Source organism: Lepisosteus oculatus, chromosome 14, assembly GCF_040954835.1.
Source record: "Lepisosteus oculatus isolate fLepOcu1 chromosome 14, fLepOcu1.hap2, whole genome shotgun sequence".
NCBI classification, from domain to species: Eukaryota; Metazoa; Chordata; class Actinopteri; order Semionotiformes; family Lepisosteidae; genus Lepisosteus; species Lepisosteus oculatus.
This window is the reverse complement of record NC_090709.1, coordinates 51036628-51050655: the sequence shown is the minus strand read 5'-3', so window position 1 is coordinate 51050655 and position 14028 is coordinate 51036628. Positions and strand designations below refer to the sequence as shown.

Genomic DNA, 14028 nt, shown 5'->3' with positions numbered 1-14028 from the left:
ATTCAAATGTTTAAGGCTGATTTATAACAGCAGCAGAAGAAAGGTGCAGCCTTTGTGAGAATTCGCGGGTTTTTATGCTGCTTGGACTTCTTTCAAGCCTATGAAGTGACCCCCGTTTTATTTTCATTTTCAAACTTCAGAACCGAATAACAAAAAGGTTTCATGTGTGGCAGCATTCCATTGCAAATACCGTTTTCACGATGTATTCAGCGACGGGAATGAAATATTTTAGTGCTGGCTCAAATGCGAGGAATTTCAGAAAAACCTGGAAAAGCAACGCTTGCAGTAAATGACAAATGTAAAGTGTGTAGTCAGCATGAACAGAACAACGCAATGCTCTGTAAAAACGATCTGAAGCCGCAATTACTCTTTTATCTCAGGCAGTTCATTCCGATACGATGTTTCCGCAGAATAAATGAAATGCCGAACTCCAAACATGTTGTTGTCATTATTGTTACTCCTGCTGCTGTAGTTTTCCCAGTGGGCAAAAGACGTACAGATGCAGCCATTCAAAGTGTGCGGTACAGACACGTACCGCAGGTAATTGACTGCGGTATCGCGTATCATGACGCAATATGACGCGGTCCGTGATTGGTTGACCGACAGGGCACTCGTGTTCCGTTGGTCTGTTGTAGAAAGACTTACTGTAAACGTCTTTACTGTGCCCGTTGTAGATATTGAATTTTACCACTGAAGGGAAATCTTAGTAGCTGAGCATAGAATAGGAGCATACTGTAACGCGTGTGAAGGCCATAAACGATATTAATTTTAGAACATAAACATACAGTATATAGCTGGTCTTGGTACTTTAAAGAAAAAAATACACACCAGTATTCCATTTCTCCCTAAACATTCTAAGCATCTAAGTCTTTAACTAACGTGATACCGGAGTCAACAAGCATACTTTTAGAATTTGATTAATAGGGAATATAATATGGAATCGCGTATCTAAAGAATTTAATAACGGTATAATTATATTCGTGTACTGCGACAGGGCTGTGTAGGGCTGTTTCGCCTCCCTGTTCATGCAATTTGTCTTGTAGCATACTGGTCTAGGTGCGTAACTAACAATGCACAGGTTGTGTGTTTGAATCTAGCTGGTGCTGGACTTTTCTTTTAACAAACATTTCTTCGAAAAAATAGAATAGCGATATTATGGACAATCAATTGACTTTTATATTTCAAAATATTGCAACATGATCGATTCTAAGTCATTTTTGATAACTATGAATAGTCACCTTCTTCCCTTTAAAAGCTAGCAAGACAGGTTTCGATTCACATTAGCTGGTGAGCCTTGTTAAAAAAACTAATGATAATATAACATGCCACTGTTTGTTCATGAACAAAGTTATACTGAGATTTCCTTAGATACGCGATTAAAAAATAAATAAAAATTTGAATCTCCTGCGGAACACATTCCATAAGAATCAGCGGTTTTACAGTATATATCGCCTTTAAAGGTGGCTTCTCAAAATGCTTTACGGGATAAAAACAACCAGAACAGCAGCAACAACAATATTGTATTTCATTGCACTTTGAAAACCAAGTAATAACTTAACTATACAGTACGTGCAAACATTTCGTATGTTGCTGTCGTGAATGCCTGTGTACATCACGCAAAGTACATCCTGAAATGCCTCCCCCTGTTCAATCCATTGGAGCACTTGCTTGAGTCTTTCCTCTGTTTTTTAGCCTTATCATGGGGCATGTGTTGGTTTTTCTGTATCTCCATCCAAGCCTGCTGCGTACTCTTCTTATCGATGTCGGGCTAATGTTCGCACCGAGGTCAGCCCATAGCCGTCTTTGGACTTGCATCGCCGGCAGCTCATCATTTTCATCAGTCAGCTTGTCGATAGCTCGCACAATAGGACTTGAAAAAAAAGAGATCAACAGTTAGTTTTAAAAATAATGTGCGTAGTTGTATTTACATGCAAGAAAGGTATTTTTAGAAAGTTATTTACCTTTGAATCGTCCTCAGTTTAGATTCTCTTTGCCTCCTCTCCGCTTTATGATGTCGTCTCACTGTGCTTTCACAAACGAAGATGTCCATCGAAGCCAAATGCTGTACAATGTCCCGTGTTGACTTCCCGTTTCTTTTCATCTTCATTATTTGGTGTGAGAGAGTCTTCGTGATTTTGGCCATTGTCCGTCTCCTTACCAAAGCGATACAGTAGTGCAGCTTGAATTCTGTACCTATATACTGTATGGTATGGTACAGATAAAACTTACACCATACCGATGAGCTTATACCGGGGAAAGACTCCTATTTTATTTAAAACACAATACGCCAGGAAATGTGTCTGATGCATTAGCAAGTTAAAACAATTGCGTCGACAACCTGGGCGTAACAGCAGTTCCTTTTTCTGATCACTCGCTCTCTGGATACACGTCTCACCTGTCCTGTTCTTTGTTTTCCTAATTTGCTGATTATGCCTGCTGCGATCCACTCCTACCCTCACACCTAAAGAAGACTATTTTAAATTTCTTGGCGCGGTTCATTGTGCAATTAACCCTTGTATGTGCTGTCCTTAAGGTGATATCTCATAAAGGTGATATGTAAAATAATGTTTTTTATTATTGTTATAGAGAAACATGATCAGATTTTCCCCGGTTCAGAAAAAAAAGATCTAAAGTATACTAGTTTGTCACTAGTATACTTTTAATACAGTCTTTGCTGTGCTCTTGAGGATCCTTGTGATATTTCGAGCTCTGGTTGGATGATAAGTGTCGCAGTTTAAATAATTTTTGTAGTTGGAAATTATGAAACGCTCTGTTAAAAGCAAGGGAGTTTTTGTGTCCTTTACAGTAAAAGAAAATGCCTGACAGAGTAGGGCTTGGACAGATTCCAAGTGCATTTTTGCAATTTACATTGCATTGTGCTGCTGTAATACAGTTTAAAATAATTAAAAGTCTAAACAGTATCAGCTTTATTTATGGGTTGCAATTTTAAAAAAAGTCAAAAACCGCACTCAAAATGCAATTTAGAGCTTTCTGGCAAGAGGAGACACCCCAATTAATAATGTAATATGCCCCTGTTTGTGCATGAATAAGGTTATACTGCTATTTCCTCAGATACGCGATTACAAAAATTTTAAAAAAAAATTGAATCCCCGGCGGAACCGGGCATCCATAAGAATCAAGTAATAGGTTTATTCCACGCTGAAAAAAGAAAGAAAACACATTCCATAAGAATTGGCGCTTTTATATATCACCTTTAAAAGGTGGCTTCTCAAAACGCTTTACAGGATAAAAACAACAATAACATTGTATTTCATTGCACTTTGACAGATCATCCTTAAATCAAAACAGTAACCCTACACCATTTTATTTTTTCAAAGAAATGTTTGTTAAAAAAAAAGTCATGGTTGTAGCTGGATTCAAACACCCTACATGAGATGTACAAGTCAGTAACCTAGCCCACAGCACCACTGGCAAGGTCGCATGAGGTGTGTTGAAAAAGCCCTAGAGAAACAGTATCAGCAGACATTGTACAGCGTGTACTATTCTTGTGTTGCGGTACATGAATATAATTATATCATTATTAATTTCTTTAAATACGCTATTCAATATTATATTCCCTTTTAATCAAATATATACTGTATGTTTATGTTCCAAAATTAATATCGTTTATGGCCTTCACACGCGTTGCAGTATGCTCCTATTCTTTTTATGCTCAGCTACCAAGATTTCCCTTCAGTGGTAAAATTCCATATAAATATTCAATACTTAAACGGGCACAGTTAAGACATTAAATATACATATACATACTGTATACAGTACAGTTTGCATACAGTAATATGTTTATGTTCCTAAATCAATCTCTTTTATGAGCATGTGATGCGAAAGGCATGGTGAATCGGAAATTCTCAAAGATTACTGTACTTTGCATGATTGGAAACAAATGAGTGATTGCGAAACGCTGTGGTGTTACTTTTACAAAGACGGTCAACGAAAAAAAGAATGTGGACCAGGGCAATACTTTGAGTTTACAGCTTGTCCAAGGTCATTCATGATTAATACTATTAGTAATATCTTCGTTAAAGACTTTGATGGCGACAACTCAAACATGAGAGGTTGTGCTTTATTAGCTCCACCTTGTGGAAATTCCGGATACTATTATTTTACTTAAGGTACCACGTGGTATTATGAGGTACTATACGAGAATTTATGGTAACTCGTGGTAGGCTGCGTCAAGCGCACCGCAAAATAATGAGGTATCGCCTGCTCGTTTTGAATGGCTGCATCTATATACAGTAAATTTTATAATCACATAAATCAGCAAATTTCTTCAGATCTTCATCTGTAATTATTTATACTCTTTCCTAAATTTAAGATGGTTTTCTCCACCCTATTAAAATTGTTCACATCCAACATCCACATTCAATTAGACAGAATGTAATTGATCATTTAGAGCAGAATGTTTTCCTGAAGTTCAATGTAGATTAGTTTTGTGTGACAGTAATGACCACTAGAGGACAGTTTTTGGACGGTGAATTCCCTCCCTACCTTTCTTCAGCTTGCTGTTCTGGATCAGCTGCCCCGCTAACAGGGCAAGCACTACAAAGAGCAGAGCCCCCAGCAGCAGGAGGACCAGGGGTGAGATGGACAAGCCTGTCTGGGGTGTTGTCCTGGTGCTGCCTGAGCAAGGAGACAGATCAGAAAATGAACTTGTGTCTTAATCTTGTGTTCATCTGTACAGAGACTAGAAACTGGGGATTTTACCCGTCTTCAAGGAAGAAGTGCTGGTTGAAGTAGGAAGAGCAGTAATACAAGATAAAATGATTTTGATGAGGAGATTCACAGCAGTTCTTCTGAATTTCTTGACAAAAATGAAACGGAGAGGCCATGGTTTATAGACAGCAGTACTCCTGAGAATCAGCAGCAGCATTTAGACGAATGGAAGCGTCTCGTATTCCCTTCTGTCAACTGCATTACCCGTCATCATTGGATGGTTTTGAGATCCCAAACCTGAAGAAAAAGGAAAAGGGATGGTTGAGATTCAGAAAGCACAAAAGAGGTCATAGCCAAGACAAATACACACTACATTAATATAGAGCATTTAATAGCCAGGGCTCACACTAATTGTTTTTCTAATAGGCAGAATGTGTTGGCTTCTTCATTATTATTTACATCTGTATTCCTGTAGTGAGAGCAGCCCTGAACACCCTGAGACCTCCAGCTGCTCCCACTCACCTGTACAGGTGACCACAGCATCCTCCTTGTGCCAACAGTCACTCTGTCCCAGGGGAGCATGCCAGCAGTTCCGCACGTGAAGCTCACTACCCCTGCAGTTCACCTCAGCCAGACAGATGGTGCTGTTTCATCTTCCAAATGAGGAGTTTCCCCACTGCATTTAGCTGAAGAGAAGACATCTGTGCCTTGGAGTCTCAAATCCTGTTCCACAGCCTCAGGCCAGGAAACATGTTCAAGTGAGTTTACAGGATGTGGCCATAAGTTGATAAAGTAAATCAGTTCTTAAATTGTTTCACAGGTATGCGCCACATAACAAGATAGGGGCTACATACACTTAAAAAAAAATAATAACCAATCGCATCAGTGCACTGAACCAGAGAGTAGCCTAGCTGTATTCTGCATTGATGTTTAATAGATGTTTCAAGCCAGGAAGGAAGAAAATAGACTGGAGCATAAAGTGGTAGCAGAGTGGTGGCTCTGTGACTAAGGATCTGTCCCCGTGACTGGAAGGTTGCCAGTTCAGATCCCACAGCTGGCAGAGGAATCCTACTCTGTTGGGCCCCTGAGCACGACCCTTAACCCTAACTGCTCCAAGGGTGCTATACAATGGCAGACCCTGTGCTCTGACCCCAAGGTTTGCTCCCCATCTGTGTCTTCACAGAGAAAAGCCGCGGTATGTGAAAAGATGAATTCCTAATGCAAGAAATTGTATAGGGCTAATAAAGAAACATTAAAATTAAGTGTCTCTGTCTGTTAATCAGCTTTATTTTGTTCTCTAGACCACTGGTCCCTCAGGTTAGCTGGAGGAGGTGCCTGCTCTGGGAGGGTTGAGGTATATCACAATGGCTCTCGGGGTACAGTCTGTGATTACTCCTGTAACCTGCAGGATGCCCAGGTAGGCTCCAGACTCCCACTACCCTCTGAATAAGGAAGTGGCTCCTGTCAATTGAGAAAGCATTTAATCTCAAAAACACCTTAAATATGAGACCAACAGCAAAAGCTTTGTTTTTAACATGCTGTTGTATTGTTCCTGAAGCCCAAATAAGTGCAGCAAGTCAGTCATGTTCCCCCAAAACTCCCATTATTTTAGGTTTGATGAAAAAGTGCATAAAGACTTTTGTTCAGAAATCAGATTAACTACAGAGTGAAGGGTGTGGGTTAATTCTTTGTGATGGTTTTGGCCTTATGAATCCACCCCTCCCTTTTTTCCTGCATACATACTTCCCAATTAACTGTCACTGCTAGTGGCAGAACAAGTTGTCACCTTTCTGTGCTTTTGGTCATTAGAAATATTACAGTCTTTGATAAAAAGACTTACTTTAGTCTCCTCATGTCTTAGTGCTTAAACTGAACCTAGGTACATTACCCCACTTACTACTCCAGCCGCCCCCCCAGCTGAAAAGGGGGAGGGGAGGGGGTGATGATTCTCCAAAGTCCTCTGCTCCCTCCACATCCTCACTGGTGCTCTCAGCATCTTGTCCTGCAGCCTCTCTGTCCCCTCGAGCCCCCTCAGCATCTTCACTGGAGCTCCGAGGGTCTCCTTCCTCATCCTCAGTCCAGGCAGATTCCACACCCAGAGGACCCTCTACTGGTGCCACAGCCACCCTACTGCTGGTCACCAGGCTCCTGGTACCTGTGGACAAGCAGCACCCAGCAGCGAGGGATCTGCTTCAGCTGGAGACCAACAGTGATGCTACTCATCTAAACAGCCACTTTGCCCAGGAAGGATCATTCCTCATAGTTCTCTGTTGGGCAGAGATGTATCAACAAGGGATAAAGAACCAGACCCACCTCCATTCGGTCTGCCAGCACACCTGGACTCACAGCAGACACAGACCTCATGGTCACCATACAGCTCCTCCCACCTGGAGGAGAGGAGGACAGGTAAGGTCCCACCTGGCATGTCCCAGAGCACCCTCAGCAGGCTCCTTGCAGAAGTACCTCTTTGCCTCCCTGTTGTAGGTGCAGGACTTGGTCCCTGGTGTTGCTTTAGCAGGAGCCACAGCCATGACACAGTGCATGTACAGCTCAGTCACTTCATGCTGCAAGAGGGATGGTCACAGCATTAAGGGATCAAGGCCAATAGAGGGACAGAGAAGGAACTTCTGCCATCAGTGAAGGCAAGCTGGCAGCTCTAGGCACTACAGCTGCCACAATCTGGTTCACATCTAGATCATGGATGGAAAAGCAGACCATGGATCAGTAGAGCAGGAAGGCTGAGCAGCCTTTGAGAGCAGTACCTTCCTGGACAGCTTCTTCTGGAAGAGGAAGGCATCAATTGTGAAGCGGAGCACATCCTTCTGCTTGGAGGGGACAAACCTGGACAGGCAGCCATCTGCCTTGCTGTCCACCATGCACCTGGGGACAAGGACAAGGATGAACCCCTGCAGGCTCTCAGGGCTCCTGTCCACCTCTCCTCCCAGAAGGGGCCGTACCCCAAGTTGTCGATCACGGGGAAACGGGGCTGGGAGTGCTGGTCCGGTTTCTCCGTTACGTAACACAAGTGAATGTACAGCCTCTGCTCCGCTGTGGCAAAGTAGGCAGTGGCCTGGAAGTACATGGGCTGACCCAGGAAGTACTCATCCTTAGGAGAGAGCCGGACCCAGTGGGCTGGAGAAAGAGAGAGGCAGCATTACACCTGCACACAGCACCCCCTGCAGGCAGGTGGAGCCACTCGCTCAAGGAGCTTACAGTTGGTGGTGAGCAGCACAAAGCTGTGCTTGTTCTTCAGGTCCTTGAAGAAGGTCCTTCTCCTGGCCCACGTGGGGACATAGCCAACCTTGTAGGAGTAGTGGAACCTGCAGGACAGAGGGGATGAGGGGCTTCTGGACACTTTCCCAGCGGCTTCTCAGCAGCAGCAGAGCCCTGCCTACCTGTTGTAGGAGCACTTGACCGGCACAGAGAAGGGAATGAAGCGATGCACAGGTGCACTGGAGGAGGGCGGGGCATAGCGGAGAGTGTTGGAGTACACCAGGCGGCCCTGGACAACCTGCAGGGTCACAGAGGAAGGGATATTCCCAGGAAAGGCAACCCCGACACTGGCCCTACAGCTCACATCGATACACTGCCTGTAGATGAAGACCCGCTTACCGATCGCTCGGTGCCGCACTCGTGAAGCCCGTAGATGAAGTAGAAGTAAAGGCGTGTGGTTCGGCTGACGCTGCAGTTGCCCAAGGTCACCTCCGATGGCCGACAGCTGAAGCCGAACAGGAGCCGACTGACCCTCACGTACATCCTGCTGGAGTCACACCACACAGCCACTCCTCGGGTGCCCCCGATGGCCGGGCGAGCCGCCTGCCGCCCTCGCTGGGGAGGAAACAGGACGCTCTTGATGTAGGCGGGTAAGGGGCGGCTGCCGGCTTCGGGCTTCATCTTCTCCTTGTCGAAGTAGGGCGAGTACGCGTCTCTGGACACGGGAAGGCGGCGAAAGTCGGGAGCCAAGGACTGCGAGTCGTTCTCGCTTGCAGACAGGTCTTCGGAGGGCGCATCTGCCAGGTTCAAATCCTCCGACTGGGCTGCGTCTTCAGGAGCCGGGAGGTCGGCCTGGAGCGCTAATTCCCGAGAGTCCCAGCCAGCCGGCCCAGAGGAGATCAGTGCGGGGAGCCCGGCCCCTGCGCACAGGCACAGCACAAAGAGAAACGAGCGCATCGCCAAATTGACGTCCCGCTAAACTGCTACAGAAGTAAGACACATAAACCACCAAACTGTGTTGAAGCAAGAGAGCATAAAGTGTGAACGCGGTGACTAGGTTTTTATACTAGCAGGACTATGCTACCACACACATGGTCGCACTACCGCTCAATCAACACAATCAATTACACACAGAGACCCGAATTGTTCTCAGCGTCTAATTAGAACCTGCTTCCAGTCTGAGGCGGGACTCCGTGAAGCCGCCTGAACACTTTCCCGTGTGTATCTGACCCCAGCGGAGGAGTTCCACGTAATTTCGACAGAATGAAATCACCCACACGTGTAAAATTTGCTCAGATTAATTTATTGTTCAATTCGTTTCTAATTTCCAAGGACAGTGTGTTAAACTCGCTGTCAGACAGAGTACGGAACATGCGACAAGTCCGTCCACACTTTCTTTTATCGAGGGGGCTGTTCTATCAACACGTAATTTTACAATAATATTTTTACTAATTTTCATGTGTAATTGCATGTCATATTAAAATGTGTAATACAAGCAGTTCTTTGCTTCCCAGTAAAGAAATACTGATCAGCTTTTGACATGTTCTGATAATAATTTGTCTGATTTCTCAGAGATTGCTTTTGCTTCGCATCACTGAGAACCAATGGAAGCCCGTTTCCGCCAGGGAGTAAAAAAAAACGCACTATGGTATCTCAGAATTGTGACTTAGAATCTCAGAATTGCGACCTAAAAACTCAGAATTTTGACTTTATATCTCACATTTGCGACTTCGAAATAGCCCATATTTCATTGTCTGTCCTTTTGTTATTGTAACGGATTCGGGTTCTAGGGCTTGTGCCCTCGCCGCTCCCACCCTACTTCGTGCCTCACTGTATTGGCTTGAATCCAGGCCTTGCTAGCTGAGCTAAAGAACATTTTAGATATAAATCGGAGTTCTGAGTTACCAAGTCGCAATTTTGAGTTACTTAGTCGGAATTCTGCGATACCATAGCGCGTTTTTTAACTCCCTGGCAGAAACGGGCTTTCATACATTTCAATTAGTCTGATCAGTGTAGGACAAGTTAATGTAGAACCATTGCTATGTCTGTCTCTTGTTCGTATATAAATGAATGTCTTTGACAACTTAATGTTAGTTTTTAATTTAGTTTTACGATGTAGGTCATGCGTTAACATATGCACGAGCATACGAAATGTCTCCCTCCTGATTCAGCTCATGCTCCATAGGAGAGAAGCGATTCCTCCTGCTTCTCGTACAACCATATCAGAACAGAAGCCCGTGTCACCCGGCTCTGATTCAAGAACAAGCCCCTTTTTTTATTCGTGATCATAATTTTCTAAAGTTATGATCAATATTGAACTTTTTCTAAATAAAACGACAATAATCAAACATACAAAGTATTAGGAGTTGACAGGGTGCCCCTTTGGAATAGTCGTCAGAAAATGTGAGAAAAGGAAAGTTACCTAAGCTCTCACACACAGCATTAGAGATTGGAATCTGATTGTAAAAAAAAAACTACCTGTCTCCCCTTCATTTAACGGTGCTGTTGTTTTTATTTTACATGTCGATAGCATTTTAATGAATTGTTAAAAGATTGATACACAAATCGCTAAATAAGAAAACGTAAAAACCCAACTGTAAGCAGTTGACCATTCATATTCCTGAATTTTAAATCCCTGTGTTTATCTGTGTCCAAGTGCCTGGTGCAGCTATTTTGAAAGCAGAGTCTATGATTTATTGCGGAAGCGCATTTTTGCCACCCAGGAAAAAAATCTTAATGAATAAATACCAAATTATCTCCTAATTACGAGATAGCAACGATGTCATTTGTGTGTATGAACAACCTGTTACATTTGCAATGGCAGTACCTACAGGCTATCGAAAGGTTTGCTGGCACTGTGGGTTTAGTTTTCCTGACAATGTGCATGCTGAGAAATGCGCACGGACTGACTTTCTTCTCGCAATGAAAATGTTACCGTTTGTACCTCATGTAAACAGTTCTAACCATTAGCACACTCATATATATCCTGAATCAAGAACGAATGTGACCTAGAATCCATTGTACCGCTTCAAACTGAAAGTCAGATATGTAGTCTCAAAACTACATAACTCAGGATTTTTTTCCCTTGATGGCAGCATTGGCTTCTGTTATTTAGATTCAACACTGAATAGGTTGGTTTTGTGTTTTTAGCTATTGAACATAACTGGTAAGTTTAAGTCAGTTCTTGTAACTCTTTCCGCTCGAAAGCGCTGTATTAATACCGGCGCACCTGTCTCCACAGGAAAGTTATTGCTGTTCCAAAACCAATGTACTGCAGCTTGTGGCCACGTGTTCCTGCTGTCAGCATGTGATACCATGTTCTTCCACCGCTAGAAATATTACTGCTCTAGTACAGGAGTAAAAGAAGAAACAATTGCAAACACCGTTTAGAAAAAACACACACGTCTCAGGCCTTAACTATGACAAGGATGGGATTTGAACCTAGACGAGCAGAGCACAGTGGATTAGCAATCCAAAAAAAGGCTCCTGTTTAATTTTCTTTTTGCTTGCTCGATTTGTAGTACGCACCTCAATCCTTACAACCGGCAAACAAAAGGGCTTCATGTGCCACAGCATTCTGCTGCAGGTACGGTTTGCACCGTGTATTGGGCGAACCCGAATGAAATATTTCAAATATGTGAAGAATTTCATGAAACCTGAAAAAAGAAGATCACAGCCAATGTCAACAATTCGGAGCCTGTAGGCAGCTTCAACAGAACAAAACGATCTGAAGCCGCAATTCTTTCATAGAGTGTTGTGACACTACGCTGTTGCTATTACTGCTATATCTGCTGCCGTTGCTTAAAACTCTACTCAGCGGGCAAGTTAGTTGTACAAGGAATAGACTACTTTGAGCCGTCCAAATTCCATTATGTGAAGTTAAGCTTTTTTTTTATTAATAACAGCATTAGTAATACAATGCGTGCTCAGAAACGTTACTTATTAGCTTATGAAGCAATAGTGTTTCGACAATTTGCGGTCTTCAAAAAGTAAACGCTGACGTTTTTATACTTCCTTGTGAGCAGATCACCTTTGATTTAGAAAAGGAAAACTTACTCCCCTGTTGCTTTCATTGCAATATCTGAATCGAGACCCAAGCGCTAAGAAAGCTGAAAAACGCAGAAGTCATAAACCCGATTTTAATTTAGATACACATTTTCTAATGCAGCCTTCATTACAAGACAGTCTATTTCTCGAAAGCGTGTTATGTAAAAAAGAGAAAAACGAAAATATATGGATGACAATATTAAAAACCTGAAGATTTTACTTTTGAGAAATTGTCATTTTATGTATCTAGACGCTTTTCAACCACTGCATTTAGAACTTTGCTTTGCTTCCTGAATCATTTTCAGTGTTATAAACTGGGTGTGGAGATAACGATCAGTTTGTAGAGCAGTTGATAGGCTGGAGCTGTTCAGACTACTCTTGTTATTTCTCAAACGCTTCCATCATTTTTCTTTCATGCTAGGACGCGAGTGTGTACATGTGTTTGGTTTTCGTTTCACTGATTCTCATTGAAGATTTGGGAATTAACGAAGAAAGAATCAGTAACCAGGAAGGCAGAAGCTTTGGTTCTCAACGATCTTGAAGACGCCCATGTAGAGCAGCGTGTGATGATTTGTACTACAAAAGACCAAGTGCTCAGTGACGTCTGCGTTTACCGTTGAAACTTTTCATCTCAGGTGCAAAAGCAGTTGTGTTAAACATAGCTGAGTGGCGCAGTAGAAGCGTACTGGGTTCATAACCCAAAGATTGATAGATCAAAGCCATCCTCTGCTATACATGTTTAATGCATGACTGATAAGCACACCATCAGTTTAATGATGTGCATTGAAACTCATTTCTTCTCTCGTGTGTGCAAACTTCACACTTACGGTGCTCTTTAATCTTTACAAATATGCAGATGCCCAAATGTTTCTTTGGTTGTTCTGACATCCTTTATAGATTCCTCAAATCCTTCAAATGAACATCCATATCAGCACAGTTATGTTTATATCTTTTAAAATTAAAGTACATACAACAAAAATATCAATGTTCATTTGTACTGTGCTCATTTAATAATGATTGTCAAGTTCTCCAACAACTCTGTGTTATAATTTTAAAATATTTTTGCTAAGGATACAGAACGGGTGTATAAGGCATTCTAACTACAGCCAGCTGAAGATAAAATTCCACACGTGAAAATGGTTTCACGCACATTTCCTGCAAAGTTCAAGAGGGCTTTTAGCGGAGATTATGTTTACATCGAAACAATCCGAAGCGCGTCCCTGATCACCAGCCCTTTGTATAACAGCTGTACAAAGACACATGCATAAGGAAATGTTGTGCATAAGGAAATGTTGTGTTTAGCAGAAGTGAGTTAACATGATCCGTGACCTAATTTACCAGAACAAATACTCACCCAGCAAGGTCTGCTTTACTACAAGAGAGAAGTAGAGTGAAAGACGTGATCATTTCACGCCGTTGTGGAACAAAACGCTTTTTTTTTGGAATTCTAAATCAATTAGAAATTCAGAGCGACACATAAAGGCTTTGTCTGCTTAAAAGTGATGATTTTTAAAAACTGATAAAAATGTAGAAAACACGTTTCTCACGTAGAAATTTAAGATGGGGGTGGGGCTTTACTAGGAGCGGCGCTGAACTCACCATGGTGCAATTCATTTACGTGACGGGCTGGTGGTTTAATGGATAACGCGTCTGATTTCGGTTTATTAGATTGTCGATTCGACTTCTACCGGGGTTGTGTGATTTAAATCAGGCTCCTCAGAAATAGATGTCCGTTATGTAAATGAACCCCACCTGAAAGCAAACGTTGGGTCTGGGTTCCTTTCTTTCCTGCATGAAATAGCAAATCGTTACAAAAAAAAAAACACCAACTAATGTCCAATGGCGTTAGTCATTTAAGTAAACATGAATATACTGTAAGGTCTTGGTACATGGGAGTGGATTTCAACCACAATTAAAAAAGGGCAAATTATAATTACAGGCTTCAGACACTTTTTCAAACAAAAGAGACCAAACACTCCCTAACTTTCAGGTTTGCTTGAACCTGTAACAAGAAGGAGGTCTGAAACTTCCATTCTCTGATGTCACTGTCTCTAAAGCCGGGCGTGATGTTTCACGTATGGGCAGTGTGCCTTTTCT

The 14028-nt window shown here is 42.5% G+C and overlaps 2 protein-coding genes across 2 annotated transcripts; both read right to left on the bottom strand.

Annotated features, from left to right (window-relative positions):
- Positions 1–5936: 5936 nt before the first annotated feature.
- Positions 5937–7813, bottom strand: LOC138242758 (zona pellucida sperm-binding protein 3-like). The gene is made up of 6 exons (XM_069198313.1): positions 7629–7813; positions 7434–7551; positions 7135–7235; positions 6985–7058; positions 6569–6826; positions 5937–6132 (listed from the first exon to the last, which is right to left on the bottom strand). Exons 1-6 carry the CDS (start codon positions 7751–7753, stop codon positions 6107–6109), a joined length of 702 nt encoding a protein of 233 aa, XP_069054414.1. The 5' UTR covers positions 7754–7813; the 3' UTR covers positions 5937–6106.
- On the bottom strand, positions 7811–8923 carry LOC138242757 (zona pellucida sperm-binding protein 3-like). Its single transcript, XM_069198312.1, has 3 exons — positions 8284–8923; positions 8067–8182; positions 7811–7991 (listed from the first exon to the last, which is right to left on the bottom strand). Exons 1-3 carry the CDS (start codon positions 8839–8841, stop codon positions 7826–7828), a joined length of 840 nt encoding a protein of 279 aa, XP_069054413.1. The 5' UTR covers positions 8842–8923; the 3' UTR covers positions 7811–7825.
- Positions 8924–14028: the final 5105 nt, after the last annotated feature.

Coding starts and splice junctions, on each gene's coding strand:
- LOC138242758 (XM_069198313.1), bottom strand. CDS start 7,753: ATGTACTTCCAGGCCACTGCCTACTTTGCCACAGCGGAGCAGAGGCTG. Junction 7,059..7,134: donor TACAACAGGGAGGCAAAGAG/GTACTTCTGCAA, acceptor CCTCTCCTCCAG/GTGGGAGGAGCTGTATGGTG. Junction 6,133..6,568: donor CTGGGGGGGCGGCTGGAGTA/GTAAGTGGGGTA, acceptor CTCAATTGACAG/GAGCCACTTCCTTATTCAGA.
- LOC138242757 (XM_069198312.1), bottom strand. CDS start 8,841: ATGCGCTCGTTTCTCTTTGTGCTGTGCCTGTGCGCAGGGGCCGGGCTC. Junction 8,183..8,283: donor AGTGCGGCACCGAGCGATCG/GTAAGCGGGTCT, acceptor GTGACCCTGCAG/GTTGTCCAGGGCCGCCTGGT. Junction 7,992..8,066: donor GTCAAGTGCTCCTACAACAG/GTAGGCAGGGCT, acceptor TCTGTCCTGCAG/GTTCCACTACTCCTACAAGG.